At 46.0% G+C, this 20,012-nt stretch overlaps 2 protein-coding genes across 5 annotated transcripts in view; both read right to left on the reverse strand.

Moving 5' to 3' along the window:
• The window catches only part of LOC144480793 (uncharacterized), a 585,830-nt gene that overhangs the window by 278,503 nt on the left and 287,315 nt on the right, over positions 1-20,012 (reverse strand). The window lies entirely within an intron of this gene.
• LOC144480772 (uncharacterized) lies at positions 2,553-6,386 on the reverse strand. Of its 4 annotated transcripts, XM_078200349.1 has the most exons (3): positions 5,912-6,371; positions 4,285-5,742; positions 2,553-2,740 (listed from the first exon to the last, which is right to left on the reverse strand). In XM_078200349.1, exons 2-3 carry the CDS (start codon positions 5,384-5,386, stop codon positions 2,622-2,624), a joined length of 1,221 nt encoding a protein of 406 aa, XP_078056475.1. In that variant the 5' UTR covers positions 5,387-5,742; positions 5,912-6,371; the 3' UTR covers positions 2,553-2,621. The 4 variants fall into 4 exon arrangements, with proteins under 4 accessions (XP_078056475.1, XP_078056477.1, XP_078056476.1 ...); XM_078200351.1 differs by lacking the exon at positions 2,553-2,740 and having other exon boundaries at positions 4,162-5,742; positions 6,255-6,386; XM_078200350.1 differs by lacking the exon at positions 2,553-2,740 and having other exon boundaries at positions 4,162-5,742.

A 20,012-nucleotide genomic window follows, 5' to 3' on the forward strand; every position in this document is an offset into this window, starting at 1 on the left:
GAAACTGATAGCCAAGTTCTGCACACATGAGGACGGCCTCAACCAGGATATTGGGTTCATGTCACACTATCTGTAATCCCCACAGCTTGCCTGGACTTGCAGAGTCTCACTGGCTGTCCTGTCTGGAGACAATACACATCTCTTTCGCCTGTCTTGATGCTGTCTCCACTCACATTGTTTGTACCTTTAAGACTTGATTAGCTGTAAGTATTTGCATTCCAACCATTATTCTGTTAATTGAGTTTGTGTCTTTATATGCCCTGTTTGTGAACAGAATTCCCACTCACCTGAAGAAGGAGCTTAAGGCTCCGAAAGCTTGTGGCTTTTGCTACCAAATAAACCTGTTGGACTTTAACCTGGTGTTGTTAAACTTCTTACTGTGTTTACCCCAGTCCAACGCCGGCATCTCCACATTAGTAATAACAGTGACAGAGTCTCAGTGTAACAATGACACACACAGGTTCCAATTCATTCAGAGTGGGGATGGAGCACAGAGACAACACAGCAAAGCACTGACTTACTCTGAGTGCAACAAATACAATGTTTGTTAAAATATTTAGAGTCACGTTGCAGTATGTTAGTGAACAAAGCATTAGATCCAATGTAATGGTAATACAGTCAGTATCTCACGCACCATAACCAAAGTTTAGGTTTCATTTGATAGTGTGAGTGAGTCGTGGTTGATTGATATAATGTATTTAGATTCTGGTGTGTGTTACTCTGCCACTGTCATTATCGGACAATAACCTGTCTGTCATTCCAATTCTGCTGTATTTTACAACTGCAGTTTTAGTGTCTCTGAGGTCATTTTAACTGCAGGTAATCTGACATTAAGGGAGACAAGAGGCCCAACAAACATTTGATTATAATAGGAGGACAAAGTGTAAGGGAGCAATGATATTTTAAGGTGTCTGTGTTATAGTGAGTGTCACTGGGAGGTGAGTGATAAAATACAAGTGGAAACATCATGACAGAGACACATGTGACTGACTCGGCCTGACTGAGAGCTGTTATACTCGAGGCGAGAATAATGAGGACATGGGAAACTCCAGGGATTTCTGATATCTGAGGTGTATCTGTTAGAGGAACTGAAAATAATCAGTTCCTCCTCATGGTTATCTCCAGTTCTCAAGTTACACAGACACACAGGAAAGAGATCTGACAGCTCATCAAACCCAATATTTTAATCTTCTGTTTGAGACACATTATAATCGAAAAGATCAAATATTAAAACCCGAGGAGAGATACATTCAGAATGTCACAAAGATGAGTGAACTGTCTAATTAATCCCATTCACCATAACTTTGCCAATTTATCCTCTGCAAGTATTTATCCAATTCCCTTTGAAAGTTACTACTAAACCTGCTTCTAGCACCTGTCAGTTTGTGCATTCCAGATCATATCAAGTTATTGTGTAAAACATTCTCCTTATCACCCCCTTCAGTTCTGTTGTCAATTATATTAAATCTCTGTGTCTTCTGCTTACAGACCCTCCTGCACCGGGGAAATCGATTCTCTCCATCGACAGACCCTCCTGCTCCTGGGAGATAATTTCTCTCCATTGACACTATCATAAATCATTTGTCATTTTAAACACCTCTATTAAATCTCCCCATCACATTCCCTGATCTAAGATGGATAACGCATGTTTTTCCTGCCCTGAAGAATTATATGGACTCAAAATGTTAACTCTCTGAACAGATGCCGCCGGACCTGCCGGGTTTTTCTGCTTTTCTCCCTGTTTTTCCCTCTATAATCAATCAGAAACTCTTCATGATTTTGAACATCTTGATCAAATAGGAACACACAAAGCCTGAGAGAGGTACAGAGGGAGAGACAGAAAGACTGAGAGAAAAACTGAGAGAGATTTTAAAAAGCAGAAAGATGAGGTGGTCAAAGATAAAAGCTGAGAAACAGAGGAAACAAGCAATACAGAGAGAATGATATACAATATAAGGGAGCAGGCTATCAGTTCCTGGCTATGGGGAGCAGAGGGAACTCAGTGACTGATCCACAAACACAGCCGGTTATATCCGGGGAATGGAAACTCTGAACAGAAATAACTGGCTCATTTGTAAATGTCACTACAAAGTGACCTGTGTGACTCTGCCCTGACTCTGTGGACAGATAAAGGCCGCATTGACAGATGTTATAAACCATAGAACTGTTAATAAACCATAGAAACCCTACAGTGCAGAAAGAGGCCATTCGGCCCATCAAGTCTGCACCGACAACAATCCCATCCAGGCCATATCCCTACATATTTACCCGCTAATCCCTCTAATCTACGCATCCCGGAACACTAAGGGGCAATTGAGTTTGGCCAATCAACCTAACCCGCACATCTTTGGACTGTGGGAGGAAACCGGAGCACCAGGAGGAAACCCACGCAGACACGAGGAGAATGTGCAAACTCCGCACAGACAGTGACCCGAGCCGGGAATCGAACCCAGGTCCCTGGAGCTGTGAAGCAGCAGTGCTAACCACTGTGCTGCCGTGCCACCCGTTCTCACCAGATTGTTGTGCCTGGATTTATTTTCTGCTCAGAAGTGAGATGTGCGTTTTTGAACCGGCAGCAGAGAAACAGGAAGTTGTGTTACCTGAGAATGAAACAGCCAGCGTCAGTTTGATGTTATCACCGTGAACAGTCTTCCTGTCTGTGAGGGTGAACTCACTCTGACAGCATCAAGAACAACCACACAGATTGCTGCCGTTCTCAGCATTACATTCACCTCCATTCCTATTTTAAACAATAAAGAAAGGAGATTATTTGGATTTTTAACACATTCACTGAATTGGGAGATGGACTGAGGGTCATCACTGGGAGAAATGAGGAGGAATTAGAGAACAAATGAGTTTTCCCAAAGAGGGTTATTAGAAAAGAGGAGATTTAAAGTGAGTCAGGGCCTGTCAGAGGAAGTGGGAGAGAGAAACAGAGAGGATTGAATCTCCATCAATTAAATGTTTTCTCAGACAGCGAAGAGAGATGAAGTGTGTTTGTGCTTTTTCAGAGAGAGGTAATGAGAGAGAGAAAACAATGAACAAGTTTAAGCATTATCTGAAATAGGAAGGTTAAATGAGTGAGTGTTTGAAAGAACGATAGAGAGACAGTAAGTGACGAAGACAGTTTCTGAGAGGAGAGAGGTTAAGTGAATGTGAGAGAGGAGCGAGGTTAGAGTGTAAGAGAGGTGGAAGGTAAGGTGTGAGTGAATGCCTGGAGAGAGAGAGCGACGTTCAGTGAGTGTGAGAGAGATGAGAGATGTTGAGCGATTGAGTTTCTGAGAGAGAGATGTTAAGTGAGTGAATGTCTGAAAAAGAGGAGAGCAGGTTCACACCCAGGGATCACTGAGAATGATCAAAATAAGGAGATCACCCAGAAAACTACCAACAGGAAACTTCAGCTCAACACATCACTCATTCTTAAATGGTCAGTCAGGGCTCTGGTGCTGCTCAGCTTCTCTCTGTTCTCTTTATAATAGTTAAAGGCTGATAGGAGTGAGGTTTATTTAAAAGGATAGTGTATGGGAAGCACACATCAACAAAACTGAGAATTCTTGCTCACACACTGCAGCTCCTTCTCTATCTGGGAATCAAATTGTTGTCTAATTGTCCCAGCAGTTAACAGGCTCCTTTGAACTTCTCCAGCTCCTCCTTTAATGCAGACTTCAACCAATTTATTTTAAGCCAGTTTCTGTTCAATAAACCAGGACTGACACACACACATTAAAATGTTTTAGACTTTTTTTCATTTTTAGCTTGGAAACCTAAACCTGCCGTTTCACTCTCAGTCAGGAATAGATCCCAGTTTTACACCAATCTTTGACAGCACGTTTCCAGCATTCACCGTTGTTCTTCCTGACTCTAAACACAGTTGTAAAGGAGCTTCTGTTCTGTGTCTAGGAGCTCGGAACCATGGAAAAGAACGACTGGGACACATTTCTTACACACCTCAGGATTCACCCACACGGGGACTTTGCTGTCAGTGAAAAGTGACGAAAAAGACCAAAGTGCTGTGTGACCCTCTCAGCGTGACCCTGAAGGACTGGGTCAAGAATGAAGTTCTGTTCCTCCTGTATGACCCTCCCTCAGATTGCCCTTTCTGAGCTCCAGCCTGGTGACGTTAAACACTCAAATGGAAAAGACAAAAATCTACAACAATGATTCAATCAAATGTCTATTTCACATTTATTCAGAATATCAAACCTCAACAGAAGAAAAAAGTCAGAGTGAACATGATTCAGACCTGGATATGATTAACAGCATCGATAAGTGTAGAATCCAAACCTTGCAGTCCCTTGTGAACTCGCCGGTGTGTTAGCAGGTGGGATGACTGAATAAATCCCTTTCCACAGACATTACAGGTGAACGGCCTCTCCCCAGTGTGAACTCGCTGGTGTTTCAGAAGATAAGATAAATGAGAAAATCCCTTCCCACAGACAGAGCAGGTAAATGGCCTCTCCCCACTGTGAACTCTCTGATGTGTCAGCAGGTTGGATGACTGACTGAATCCCTTCCCACACATGGAGCAGGTGAACGGCCTCTCCCCAGTGTGAACTCGCTGGTGATTCAATAGGTTGGATGAACGAGTGAATCCCTTCCCACACACGGAGCAAGTGAATGGCCTCTCCTCACTGTGAACCTGCTGGTGTGTCAGAAGGTTGTATGAACGGGTGAATCCCTTCCCACATTCAGAGCAGGTGAACGGTCGATCCCCTGTGTGGAGTTGCTGGTGTATCAGAAGGTTGGATGAATTAATGAATCCCTTCCCACAGTCTGAGCAGGTGAAGGGCCTCTCCCCAGTGTGAATTCTCTGGTGGTTCAATAGGGCAGATGGACGGCTGAATCCCTTCCCACACACACAGCAGGTGAATGGCCTCTCCCCAGTGTGAGCATATTGGTGCGTCAGCAGATCTTTTTTATTTTTAAAGCTCTTCTCACAGTGGGAACAATTAAAAAGTTTGTTATCAGAGTGAACAAGTTGATGTGTCTGCAAGTGAGATGACTGAATGAATCCTTTCCCACACACAGAGCAGGTGAACGGTCTCTCCCCAGTGTGAATACGTTGGTGCGTCAGCAGATCTTTTTTGCATTTAAAACTCTTCTCACAGTCAGAACATGTAAACATTCTCTCATCAGTGTGAACAAGTTGGTGTGTCACAATGTGGGATGAGCGAGTGAATCCCTTCCCACACACAGGGCAGGTGAACGGCCTCTCCCCAGTGTGAACCCGTCGGTAAGTCAGAAGGTTGTATGAATGGGTGAATCCCTTCCCACAAACAGAGCAGGTGAACGGTCTCTCCCCAGTGTGACTGCGCCGATGAACTTCCAGTTGTGATGGGAAACCGAATCCCTTCCCGCACTCCACACATTTCCACGGTTTCTCCATGGTGCTGGTGTCCTTGTGTTTCTCCAGGTTGGATGATCAGTTCAAGCCTCATCCACACACACAACATACACGTAGTTTCACCCTGCTGTGAACTGTGATGTTTTTTCAGGCTGTGTAACTGGTTAAAGCTCTTTCCACATTCAGTTCACTGGAACACTCTCACTCGGGTGTGTTTGTCTCGATGCTTTTCCGGTCATACTGATGTTTAATTTCTTTGACCACAGGCAGAACAGACAAATATTTCTCTTTCTATATTCAAAGACCAATGATATTCAGCTCCGAAGGAACTGAATGACTTTGTCAGATGTGATGTCCGGTTTGAGTTTTCCGACTGCCATTCTTTCACTTCCAATATCCTGTAAAAACAGTTTAGAAAAGTCATCACTGTCAGAACACGATACAAACTCTGAACAGACAATTCTAGTTTCTCTGGAACATTTCTTCCCTTCTTGTTCCCCCAAATCAGTAAATCCCCATCCCACACACTCTCCCTCCTCCTTGGGCTGAAATCCAAACCCATCTCACCATTTCTTTCCTCCACTCCCAGTTTTCTCCCTCCCTCTCCTCTGTCTGGGTTCAGTTCTCCAGCTCCTGTCTGCAGACTGACAATAAAACCAATGGGTCTTACTGGGGGTGTTGGGGCCTCCAGCGGGTGTTTGTGAATCCTCCCCGCCCACCTCCCAGGGTTTCCTTCCTTCCCAGAGATCAGAGTCCTCATTGATTTGAGGCCAAAGTGTAACCTCTTATTTATTGTCCCCCTCCCCCATCCTCTGATGTGAACCATCCTCCAGTGGCTGAGCCAGGATGGGGCCGTTAACCTGGGCCTGTTCCCGGGAGGGAGGGAGGGAGAAGCCCCGCAGCTGCAAACCAGGGAGCTGACAATGATTCTGAAGGGTTTGCGGATCCACAAAGTGTTTCCAAATCCTCCCAGCCACCGCCTAACGCTGACTCCGCTTCTCCGGGACAAACAAGCGCCAAGGCCAGCAATGACACTGCGCATGCTCCACATCACAATGCCCGGGGGCTGATTGACGGCAGCTCCGGACCAATAGTAAGAGGGGGCGGGGCTGGAGGACCGAGCGGGAGCGGCTGGTCCTCCAACCAATCGGAGTGAATGAGGGGCGGGACCTGAAGCATGCGCAGTGCGGGTAATGGCGACAGACGGACGGTTTTAACTCGGAAGCGAGATCAATACGAGGTCGGGGGCGGCGTGCGGGGAATGATAAATGTGGCGGGTGGGTGGAGAGACTTTGTAAACATGTTGTTCAAACCCAAACCCCGGAAATGAACTTCCCGGTCCCTCCCCTTTGTACCAAATGGAGCGGCAGCTTGTAGTGTTAGACCCGGGCTGACTGCCGCCATTGAGGCTGCATGTGGGAGGCCGGCAGGGATTGTGATCGGAGAGTGAAGCCCTGACGGCACAATGGAGTGGGTGAGGGTGTGACGTCACAATGGAATGGTTGAGAGTGTGACGTCACAATGGAATGGGTGAGGGTGTGACGTCACAATGGAATGGATGAGAGTGTGACGTCACAATGGAATGGGTGAGGGTGGGACGTCACAATGGAATGGGTGAGGGTGTGACGTCACAATGGAATGGGTGAGAGTGTGACGTCACAATGGAATGCGTGAGGGTTCCAGATGAGCTGAGACTGGGCTGGAGTCAGGTGATGTCACTGACATGTGACCTGGTGGCACAGTGGTTAGTGCAGCTGCCTAACAGCGCCAGGGACCCGGGTTCAATTCCAGCCTCGGGTCGCTGTCTGTGCAGAGTTTCTACATTCTCCCCGTGTCTGTGTGGGTTTCCTCCGGGTGTTCCGGTTTCCTTCCACAGTCCAAAGGGCCCTGGCAGATATATTTAAAATGTTGGTATCCACGGGTGAGGTGCCGGATGATTGGAGGATAGCTCATGTTGTTCCGTTGTTTAAAAAGGCTCAAAAAGTAATGTGGGAAATTATAGGCCGGTAACTTTGATGTCAGTAGCAGATAAATTATTGGAAGGAGTACGAAGAGATAGGATCTGCAAATAGTTGGATAGACAGGGACTTATTAGGGAGAGTCCAGCTTTGTGCGTGGTCGGTCATGTTTAACCAATCTATTAGAGTTTTTCGAGGAGGTTACCAGGAAAGTGGATGAAGGGAAGGCAGTGGATGTTGTCTACATGGACTTCAGTAACGCCTTTGACAAGGTCCCACATGGGAGGTTAGTTAGGATGGTTCAGTCGCTCGGTGTACATGGAGAGGTAGTAAATTGGATTAGACATTGGCTCAATGGACGAAGCCAGAGAGTGGTAGTGGAGGATTGCTTCTCTGATTGGAGGCCTGTGACGAGTGGTGTGCCACATGGATCAGTGCTGGATCCATTGTTGTTTGTCACCGATATCAATGATCTGGATGATAATGTGGTAAATTGGATCAGCAAATTTGTTGTTGATACAAAGATTGGAGGTGTAGTGTTTAGTGAGGAAGGTTTTCAAAGCTTGCAGAGGGATTTGGACCAGCTAGAAAAATGGGCTGAAAAATGGCAGATGGAGTTTAATGCAGACAAGTGTGAGGTATTGCATTTTGGAAGGACAAACCAAGGTAGAACATACAAGGTAAATGGTAGGACACTGAAGAGTGCAGTAGAACAGAGGGATCTGGGAATACAGATACATAATTCCCTAAAAGTGGCGTCACAGGTAGATAGGGTTGTAAAGAATGCTTTTGGTACATTGGCCTTTATAAATTAAAGTATTGAGTAGAAGAGATGGAATGTTATGATGAGGTTGTATAAGACATTGGTGAGGTTGAATTTAGAGTATTGTGTGCAGTTTTGGTCACCTAATTACAGGAAGGATATTAATAAGGTTGAAAGCGTGCAGAGAAGGTTTACAAGGATATTGCCGGGACTTGAGAAACTGAGTTACAGAGAAAGGTTGAATAGGTTAGGACTTTATTCCCTGGAGCGTAGAAGAATGAGGGGAGATTTGATAGAGGTGTATAAAATTATGATGGGTATAGATAGAGTGAATGCAAGCAGGCTTTTTCCACTGAGGCTCGGGGAGAAGAAAACTAGAGGACGTGGGTTAAGGGTGAAGGGGGAAAAGTTTAAAGGGAATATTAGGGGGGACTTCTTCACGCAGAGAGTGGTGGGAGTGTGGAATGAGCTGCCAGATGAAGTGGTGAATGCGGGCTCACTTTTAACATTTAAGAAAAACTTGGACAGGTACATGGATGAGAGGGGTATGGAGGGATATGGTCCAGGTGTGGGTCAGTGGGACGAGGCAGAAAAATGGTTCGGCACAGACAAGAAGGGCCAAAAGGCCTGTTTCTGTGCTGTAATATTCTATGCTTCTATGTGCCGGTTAGAAAGATTGGCCATGATAAATTGCCACTTGCTATCAGGGGGTTAACAGGGAAATATGTGGATAGGGCCTGGATGGGATTGTTGTCGGTGCAGGCTCGATGGGCTGAATGGCCTCCTTCTACACTGTATTTTATGATTCATTATTATTAATTAATTACTATTAATGCATCTATGAATGGAGGTGGTCTTGATGATGATGTGGACATGTGGCTGGAAGCTCATCTTGGGATGAACTATTTCACCCTGGTTGTGAACAGCCTGGTTCAGCCTCAGACAGTTGCCAGGAGGAGAGATAAAGTTGTTGGCGAGGGAGTGGAGTTTGTAGTGGGGACTGAACACAATGGGTTCAGTCTTCCCAGTATTTATATGAAATAAATTTCTGTTCTTTCAGTACTGGATGTCAGACAAGTCAGGATGGTGTGTGGGTTGGAGAGGAACTTGGAGCTGATGGTGTTCACAGGGTTTGGAAATTTTGTCAAAGTTCCTGTTGAGTTGCAGATGTATAAAATCTCTCTCCTCACCTCCGGCCTCTCCTACTTCTCTCTATTTCCACTCAGAGTGTGGAGATGCCGGCGTTGGACTGGGGTAAGCACAGTAAGTAATCTCACAACACCAGGTTAAAATCCAACAGGTTAATTTGTTAGCATAAGCCACTAGCTTTCGGAGCGCTGCCCCTTCATCAGGGGAGTGGGAGTTCTGTTCACAAACAGGGCATATAAAGACACAAACTCAATTTACAAGATAATGGTTGCAATGCGAGTCTTTACAGGTAATCAAGTCTTAAAGGTACAGACAATGTGAGTGGAGAGAGGGTTAAGCACAGGTTAAAGAGATGTGTATTGTCTCCAGCCAGGACAGTTAGTGAGATTTTGCAAGCCTAGGCAAGTTGTGGGGGTTACAGATAGTGTGTCATGAACTCAAGATCCCGGTTGAGGCCGTCCTCATGTGTGATTGACAGATCCATGCTCACTGCTTCTTGCCCTGGATGCAGAGAGCTGAAAATTTCCATGCAGGCTGCCAGACAGATAAATGTCTACATTACTGGAGTAGAAATGTGTGGAATATACAGACTGGATTCACTTCCTTTCCCTTCAGTTGCTGCAAGTCCCCAATTTCCCCCAGAATGAGAAGAGAAATGGAAAGGGGGAAACATTGATTTCCTCCCAGGTGTTGTACAGAGGAGGAAGTTTCACTCTGAAGCTCATTGGTCAACTTCCACATTGTGATGTCACAATGGAGCCCTGCCTGAATCAGCCAATAGGAATCACTCTGCTCCGCGGTGACGTCTCCGGGTTCCAGTGCTCAGGCCTGGGCGCGCGGACCCGGGAGACCCGCCCCCCACCATTGTTCCCCTCCCCCTGCACCACATCGAGCCAAGGTTTCCAGGCAACCGGCTGACGGCTCCGGACAGAGCGAGAAGCCGCTCGGTGAGCTCCCCCTCCCCCCGGCCCAGGACTGCGCATGTGTGGGGGAGAGGGGAAGCTGCACATGTGCTGGGGAGAGCCCACCCTCTGATCTTCATACTGAGGTGTTGACCAATATCTTTAACTTCTTAACCAACTATCTACCACTGTTTGTTGATTGGCCAGACCTCCTGTTCACAGATTCGGGTATCTCAGCCGCTGAACACCAGCGGTGCTGGAATAAGATTAATTCTAACTCATTCTGAGTAAATATTCTCACCAGGTCCTCTGTTGGGGCCCTGCTAAGCAGCTTTAATGGTCCGTGATTGCAGAAACTGAGCAGTCACAGGAATGTGGTCAAGATAGTCATGTCCCATAATGCCTCACATTCAATCTGCAGTCCTTCAATTATAACAGAATATGTGGCTGTATGTAGCTGCCTCAGACATGGTCAACCCCAACACTGCCTTCCTGAACTGCTACAATGCCGAAGGTGTAAGTACACAGTAAGAAGTCTCACAACACCAGGTTAAAGTCCAACAGGTTTATTTGGTAGCAAACGCCACTAGCTTTCGGAGCGCTGCTCCTTCGTCAGGTGAGTGGGAGATCTGATCATAAAAAATCCTGTTTTGTGAACAGAACTCCCACTCACCTGACGAAGGAGCAGCACTCCGAAAGCAAGTGGCGTTTGCTACCAAATAAACCTGTTGGACTTTAACTTGATGTTGTGAGACTTCTTACTGTGTTTACCCCAGTCGAACGCCAGCATCTCCACATCGTGTAAGTACATCCACAGTGATATTTGGGAAAGATTTCCAGCTACACATTCCAGACTTTCACTGGACTGAAGGTGGATTCCAGATTGATATATTCCATTCAACCACACCCAAGGTGAGTTATTCCAATTCCTTTATTGTCCAGGACAATATATTTACAATATCTTTAAAACAGAAATTAAACATTCCCATTTGATTTCAGGTATTAACATATTCTGTTAGTTTGTTCTTTATTCTCGATGTCAGGCTGGGGTTGGTCCTCTTGGAGCAAAGGAGGTTGAGGTGAGATTTGATAGAGGTGGACAAGATTCTGACAGGTTTAGATAAGGTGGACAAAGAAAAGCTGTTCCCATTAGTTGATGGGACAAGGATGAGGGGGGCACAGATTTAAGGTTTTGGGTCAGAGATGCAGGGGCGGATGTGAGGAAGAATATTTTGATGCAGTGAATGGTAATGACGTGGAACTCGCTGCCTACGAGGGTGGAGGAAGTGGAGACAATAAACAATTACAAAGGAAATTGGATGAGCATTTGGGAAGTTTCAAACAGAAATAGTAACTCTTAACTTCCTCACACCCTGTCACTCTGTGATCCTTGTGAAATTTGAAACCAGGTATTCGCAACAAGACTCAAAGAGCATCAGCCCACTGGAGGCAAAGTCATGAGACCGGCCAGTCCAGCAGAAAGAAACCCTCTGACCCTCCCCATTGACCAACTGTGAGAATGAACAAAATGTCCTGATGTAATTGAGAGCAGAAACAATAACAGCAGAATCCAACCCCTGTGAACTTGTTGGTGCCTCAGCAGCTGTGATGAAATTCTGAACCCTTTTTATACACTCAGCAGGTGAACGGTTTCTCCCCAGTGTAACCTCACTGATGTCTCAACAGGTGGGATCACTGAGTGAATTCCTTCCCACACTGAGAGCAGGTGAACGGTTTCTCCCCAGTGTGAACTCGCTGATGTGTCCGCAGGACGGATGACTGAGTGAATCTCTTCCCACACTGAGAGCAGGTGAATGGCCTCTCCCCAGTGTGAACTCGCTGGTGTCTCTGCAAGGCGGATGACACAGTGAATCCCTTTCCACACTGAGAGCAGGTGAATGGCCTCTCCCCAGTGTGAACTCGCTGGTGTGTCTGCAGGTCAGATGACCGAGTGAATCCCTTCCCACACTGAGAGCAGATGAATGGCCTCTCCCCAGTGTGAATTCGCTGGTGTGTCCATAGATTGGATAACTGGTTGAATCCCTTCCCACACTGAGGGCAGGTGAACGGCCTCTCCCCAGTGTGAATTCGCTGGTGTCTCTGCAAAGTGGATGACACAGTGAATCCCTTTCCACACTGAGAGCAGGTGAACGGTCTCTCGCCAGTGTGAATTCGCTTGTGTGACTGCAGATGGGGGAACCGAATGAATCCCTCCCCACATTGAGAGCAAATGAATGGCCTCTCCCCAGTGTGGTTGCGCCGATGAGCATCCAGCCGACATGGGGCTCTGTATCTCTTTCCACAGTCCCCACATTTCCATGGTTTCTCCATGGTGCAGGTGTCCTTGCCTCTGCCTTGGGTGGACAATCAGTTGAAGCCTTGTCCACACACAGAACACGTGTACAGTGTCTCACCGCTGTGAATGGTGTGATATTTATTCAGGCTGTGTAACTGGTTAAAGCTCTTCAGTCAGTGCACTGGAACACTCTCACTTGAATGTGGAAGTGTGTTGGTGCTTTTTCAGTCAGATTGATGTTTGAAATCTTTTCAAATCTTCCAGATTCAATGGCCGATGATATTCAGGTCCCAAGGAATATGACTCTGCCAGATCTCGACGTGACGTTCGAGATTTTAGCCTGTGATTCCTCTTTCAATATCCTGTAAAACAAGTTGACACAAGTCATCAGTGTCAGTACAGGATCAAAATTCAGAACAGACAATTCCAGTTTCTGTGGAACATTCTTTCTCTCTCAATCCCCAAAAGCTGTAAATCTCCATCCCACACACTCTCCCTCCATTCTCACTCTGCTGTATCTAATATTCACCCTCCCAATTCTCCTCAAGGTGCTGATTGAGGCTGATTGACAGATCCATGCTCACGGCTTCCTGTCCTGCACACAGAGAGCTGAAAATCTCAATGCAGGCGGCCAGACAGATATATGCCCATATGACTGGACTAAAAATGTGTGGAATATACAGACTGGATTCACGACCTTACCCTTCAGTTGCTGCAAGTCCCCAGAATGAGAAAAGAAATGGAAAGGGGGAAACATTGATTTCCTCCCAGATGTTGCAGAGGCGGAAGGTTTAATCTGAAGCTCATTGGCCAACTTCCGCATTGTGGCGTCACAATAGAGCCCTGCCTGAATCAGCCAATAGGAATCTCGCTGCTCTCCGGTGACGTCACTGCGGTTCCAATGCGCAGGCCCGGCCGTCCCCACCCGATGTTCCCCCTCCTCCAGCCAAGGTTTCCAGGCAACCGGCTGACAGCTCCGGCCAGAGCGAGAAGCCGCTCGGTGATCTCCTCCCGCCGGCCCGGACTGCGCATGTTCAAGGGAGAGGGAAGCTGCGCATGTGCGGGGGAGGTGCCCACCCGCTGACGAAGATACTGAGGTTTTGACCAATGGGAAGAGTTGGAGGACCGCAAGGAGTCTGGTCCTCCAGTCAATCAGAGCTCCCCATTGTCTGAATGCGGAAGTTGGTTGGCCAATGAGCTTCAGACCAAACCTCCTCCTCTGTTCTGTCAGTTTATTTTACTATTTATTGCCAATTTATGTACATCTGTGCTTTAAATCCTTGATGGATACAGCATCACACGAATCCTGTGCCCAATAGCCTTAGCGGGCAGGTTACTCCTGAACTTGACACGCTTAAGAGCAGGAGGTATCGCTTCTCGGCCTTTTGGCGAAGATCAAGTGTAGTATTGACATGCTGTGCTTGGTTGAAGTCATTTGGTTACACTTTAGCTTCAATTGAAGCAGTTTTTAAAAGCGGCATCTCGGAATGCACAATGAATAGTCAGATCCTCGGAGGTACAGAGGATCAGAGGGACCTTGGTGCGTATGTTCATAGATCTCTGAAGACAGTAGGACAGCGACATAAGGTGGTTCAGAAGGCACATGGGATACTTGCCTTCATTAACCGAGGCATTGAATATAAGAGCAGGGAGGTTATAATGGAGCTATACAAAACGCTGGTTGGCCACACTATGGTGGAGTACTGTGTGCAGTTCTGGTTGCCACACTATAGGAAGGATGTAATTGCACTGTAGAAGGTGCAGAGGAAATTTCCCAGGGTGTTGCCTGGGCTGGAGTGTTTCAGCTATCAAGAGAAACTGGATAGGCTGGTGTTGTTTTTCTTGGAGCAGAGAAGGGTGAGAGAGACCTTATTGAGGTGTATAAAATTCTGAGGGGCACAGATGGAGGGGGACAGGAAGGAACTTTTCTCTTTAGTAGAGGGGGCAATAACCAAAGGCATGGATTTAAGTTCAGGGGCAGTAGGTTTATAGGAGATGTGAGGAAAAACCTTTTCACTCAGACGGTGGTGGGAATCTGGAACTCACTGCCTGAAACATTTAAGAAGTATTTAGATGAGCTCTTGAAATGCCATAGCACACAAGGTTACGCACCAAGAGTGGAAAATGGGATTAGAATAGAAAGGTGTTTGATGGTCGGCGCAAACACGATAGGCTGAAGGGCCTCTTTCCATGCTGTCAAACTCTATGACCACCCTCACAGGCAGCAAGTTCAAGACTATCATCAATCACAACCCCCTGTATCTTCACTAACTGAAACAATCCATTTAAAACATTCTTAGTCGAGGAATATCATCATATTTCTGTTCGGCCGGAAGCCTGCATGGAGATTTTCAGCTCTCTGTGTCCAGGACAGGAAGCCGTGAGCATGGATCTGTCAATCAGCCTCAATCAGCACCTTCAGGAGAATTGGGAGGGCGAATATTAGATACAGCAGAGTGAGAATGGAGGGAGAGTGTGTGGGATGAAGATTTACAGCTTTTGGGGAATGAGAGAAGAAAGAATGTTCCATAGAAACTAGAATTGTCTGTTCTGAATTTCTATGCTGTACTGACACTGATTAATTTTTCAAACTCGTTTTACAGGATATCAGAAGGTGAGGATTTACAGACAAAAACTCAAAACAAACATCACGTCAGCATTCAATTTATCGGGACCTGAATATCACTGACCTTTGATTCTAGAAGGTGAAATGTTTCACTGTTCTTTCTGCTTCAGAAGATTCTCAACATCAGTGTGACTGGAAAAGCACCGAGACACACACACACACACCCGAGTGAGAGTGTTCCAGTACACTGAGTGTGGAAAGAGCTTTCACCAGTTACACAGCCTGAAAATACATTGCAGCATTCACAGCGGGAGAGACTGTACCCGTGTTCTGTGTGAGATTTAACTGATTGTTTAACCTGGAGAGTCACAAGGACACCCGCACCATAGAGAAACCGTGGAAATGTGGGGAATGTGGGAAGGGATACAAAGCCCCATCAGAGCTGGAAACTCATCGACGCAGTCACACTGGAGAGAGACCGTTCAGCTGCTCTGTGTGTGGGAAGGGATTCACTCAGTCATCCAGCCTGCAGAGACACCAGCGAGTTCACACTGGGGAGAGACCGTTCACCTGCTCTCAGTGTGGGAAGGGATTCACTCGCATTTCCCACCTGCTGAGTCACAAAGTCACTCACACCTATGAGAGACCCTTTAAATGTACTGACTGTGGGAGTGGATTTAAAAGTTCTCGAGAACTGGTGTCCCACCAACGCACTCACACTGAGGAGAGACCGTTCAGCTGCTCTCACTGCTCAAAGAAGTTTAGAACGTCATTCCACCTGCGGAAACACCAGCGAGTTCATACTGGGGAGAGGCCATTCACCTGCTCTGTGTGTGGGAACGGGTTCACTCAGTTATCCATCCTGCTGAGACACAATCTCATTCACAGCAATGAGAGACCCTTTAAATGTTCTGACTGTGGGAGCGGATTCAAAAGCTCAGTGGATCTGGTGTCCCACCAGCGCATTCACACTGAGGAGAGACCGTTCAGCTGCTCTCACTGCACAATGAGATTTAAATGGTCATCTGCACTGCGGATACACCAGCGAGTTCACACTGGGGAGCGGCCGTTCACCTGCTCTGTGTGTGGGAAGGGATTGACTCGGTTATCCAACCTGCAGAAACACCAACAGATTCACAAATGATTATCGAGTTGGTTTCTGCTGTTAATCACATCCAGCACTGAACCATGTTCATTCTGACAGTTGGTGAAGTGGAAGGTTGAAGGGTTTTCTTTCTGCTGGACTGGCTGGTTTCACCCCTCTGCTTCCAATGAGCTGATGCTCTTTGAGCCTGGGAGAGCACATTTCCAATGAAATAAGAACAAAGAAAATTACAGCACAAGAACAGGCCCTCCAAGCCTGCACTGATCATGCTGCCTGACTTAACTAAAACCCCCTACCCTTCCGGGGACCATGTTCCCCTATTTCCATCCTATTCATGTATTTGTTCAGATGCCCCTTAAAAGTCACTACCGTATCCGCTTCCACTACCACCCCCGGCAGCGAGTTGCAGGCACCCACCACCTTCAAGAACAAAGAACAATGCAGCACAGGAACAGGCCCTTCGGCCCTCCAAGCCCGTGCTGCTCCCTGGTCCAAACTAGACCATTCTTTTGTCTCCCTCCATTCCCACTCCGTTCATATGGCTATCTAGATAAGTCTTAAACGTCCCCAGTGTGTCCGCCTCCACCACCTTGCCTGGCAGCGCATTCCAGGCCCCCACCACCCTCTGTGTAAAATATGTCCTTCTGATATCTGTGTTAAACCTCCCCCCTTCACCTTGAACCTATGACCCCTCGTGAACGTCACCACCGACCTGGGGAAAAGCTTCCCACCGTTCACCCTATCTATGCCTTTCATAATTTTATACACCTCTATTAAGTCTCCCCTCATCCTCCGTCTTTCCAGGGAGAACAACCCCAGTTTACCCAATCTCTCCTCATAACCAAGCCCCTCCATACCAGGCAACATCCTGGTAAACCTCCTCTGTACTCTCTCCAAAGCCTCCACGTCCTTCTGGTAGTGTGGCGACCAGAACTGGACGCAGTATTCCAAATGCGGCCGAACCAACGTTCTATACATCTGCAACATCAGACCCCAACTTTTATACTCTATGCCCCGTCCTATAAAGGCAAGCATGCCATATGCCTTCTTCACCACCTTCTCCACCTGTGACGTCACCTTCAAGGATCTGTGGACATGCACACCCAGGTCCCTCTGCGTATCTACACCCTTTATGGTTCTGCCATTTATCGTATAGCTCCTCCCTACATTATTTCTACCAAAATGCATCACTTCGCATTTATCAGGATTGAACTCTATCTGCCATTTCTTTGCCCAAATCTCCAGCCTATCGATATCCTTCTGTAGCTTCTGACAATGCTCCTCACTATCTGCAAGTCCTGCCAATTTTGTGTCGTTCGTAAAGTTACTGATCACCCCAATTACACCTTCTTCCAGATCGTTTATATAAATCACAAACAGCAGAGGTCCCAATACCGAGCCCTGCAGAACACCACTAGTCACAGGCCTCCAGCCGGAAAAAGACCCTTCCACTACCACCCTCTGTCTTCTGTGACCAAGCCAGTTCTCCACCCATCTAGCCACCTCCCCCTTTATCCCATGAGATCCTACCTTTTTCACCAGCCTACCATGAGGGACTTTGTCAAACGCTTTGCTAAAGTCCATTCTAAAGTACACTCTGTGTAAAAAATCCGCCTTATACATCTCCTTTAAACCTTGCCCCTCGCACCTTAAAGCTGTGACTCTTCCACCCTGGGAAAAAGCGTTTGACTATCCATTCCACCCATGCCCCTCATAATATTGTAGACTTCAATCAGGTCGCTCCTCAACCTCTGTTGTTCCAGTGAGAACAAACCAAGTTTCTCCAACCTCCTCATAGCTAAACAAACAAATAAACAAAATGATCCACAAAAATTGATGAAAGGCATTTATTTTATCCTGGATAATAAATAGTGTTTTTCCTCCACTGCAAGTAGATCTAAAATAAATACAGAAAGAACTGGAAAAACACAGGTCTGGCAGCATCTGTGGAGAGGGAAACTGAGTTAATGTTTCACGTCCAATGTAACTCTACTTCAGAACTAGAGGGAGAAATGTGATGGGTTTGATACTGGTGAGAAAGGGGGAGGGTCAGGTCAAACAAAAGGGAAAGTCAGGGATTGGTTAGAGGGCGACGAGATTAAATGTCAAAAATGTCCTGGAACTAAAGGCAAAGGGAGAGGTAATGGTTGTAGTGAAGAAAGAAAGCAGTTTTGTCACTCGATTAATTGTATCCTCAATTACTTGCCCCATTTTCTGTCATTATCAGGAATACAATAGAATAATTTCACACCATCACTTTATCTGATTCTATACAATCCCTGTACAAATGTTGAGGCTAATCAGAGCTGGAAGGTCTCTCTCGCCGGTACATTTATCTTCACTGCACATTCTTTACATACACAGCAATTAAACTTTTACATTTGACTGCAAATAAAACTCAATCTTTCATTATAACTACTGATTCATTATTGATTCATTAACTTTAACTCAATTATGGCTCACTACTTATTCACCCATCTGTTACTGACTGGTAGCTAATTGTTAGAGTAATCTTTAATTAATACATTTGGTTAATACAAGATACAATGGTTCAAAAATATACTTTGTGAAAGACACAAAGCTTTCTTACTAATCTTGATCAGGTTGAACAATCAGCCTCTTTCTTGAGCCAGACTTTAGCAGAATATAATGTCCTCTAACTTATCAAAATGATTGAAGAATTCCTTAATTGCTTGCTCAGCCGTGTCTCGAGGCTTTTAGCTTTATGATATAAAGTTCTCATCACATGTTAGAGTTTAACATGGCTTCCTTGACCTAGTTATATTTAACTGTTAATACAGATGAAAGTGATCATTTTCATTTCTGAGGCACCCCTACAGTTCCCCACATCACAACAGTGACTACACTTCAAAATAACTAGACCGTAAAACACTTTCCAAGATCTTGTGGTCATGCAAGAAGCTGCAGAAATGTAATTTCCTTGTTAGGAATAGTCCCCAACTTGGATACATCACACTCAGTCCGCTCATGGAGATCATTAATAAAGACTGAGTCTCAATTTTGAGTAACAACCATGTCTTTCACTCCGTTTCCAAATCCCCTGTGAAAATCCAAACACAATATATCGTGAAATTATTTGGTTTAAAACAGAATGAGTTGTTGTGATTTGGAATTCACTGTCTGAAAATGGTGCAGGAAGCAAATTAAACTGGATCTTTCAAAAGGGAATTGGACAGATTCGAAATGAAATATGGGATTAATGGAGGATCTTGTTCAAAGGGATATCATGGGTACAATGGCTGGAATGGCCTCCTTCTCTGCTCTCAGATTCATTTGCATCTGATGAAAGTGGTAAATATCTGGAACCCACTTCCGGCAAGGGGGAGAAGCAGAGATGATGGAATCTTTCCAAAAGGAAATTGGATGGGCAATTGAGGGAAATAAACCGACAGGGGTACGGGGATCGACGGGGCAATGGTTTGATTCACAGGGAACGAGCATGGACTTAATGGGGCAGATGGCTGCATTCGTGACCCTAATTCCTGACTGATCTAAAGAGAGTATAACCTGATGTGTGACCATAAAGCAAATGAAGACAACAGCAAAGGCTGATGTTTAAAAGAGCTAACTCTGTATCAGGCTGAGTACTGTGGGAGGATCAGGCTGAAGGAGTTCTGCACTGAGGAATGGGCACAGGAGATCATTGATTGGGGGCAGTCGCTCTGCCTCGAACAGACATTGAGTGAACATAGACCCTTGTGTGTTGTGCTCCTGAGAGAAATGCCACCCCCTGAGAGAGGCATGACTCCCTCAGCCTTTGTGACTAAAAGACAGTGATCCATATGACCATAAGATATCAGAGCAGAATTAGGCCATTTGGCCCATCGAGTCTGCTTTGCCATTCAATCATGGCTGATATGATTCTCATCCCCATTCTCCTGCCTTCTCCCTATAACCTTTGATCCCCT

The sequence above is a fragment of the Mustelus asterias genome, chromosome 30, assembly GCF_964213995.1.
Source record: "Mustelus asterias chromosome 30, sMusAst1.hap1.1, whole genome shotgun sequence".
Lineage (NCBI taxonomy): Eukaryota > Metazoa > Chordata > Chondrichthyes > Carcharhiniformes > Triakidae > Mustelus > Mustelus asterias.

What these genes read in the sequence shown, in the direction of transcription:
- LOC144480772 (XM_078200349.1), bottom strand. Translation starts at nt 5,386, where the DNA reads ATGGAGAAACCGTGGAAATGTGTGGAGTGCGGGAAGGGATTCGGTTTC. An exon ending in AGTTCACAAGGGACTGCAAG is followed by an intron (nt 2,741 to 4,284) that starts GTTTGGATTCTA and finishes TGTTTAAAATAG; the next exon opens with GAATGGAGGTGAATGTAATG.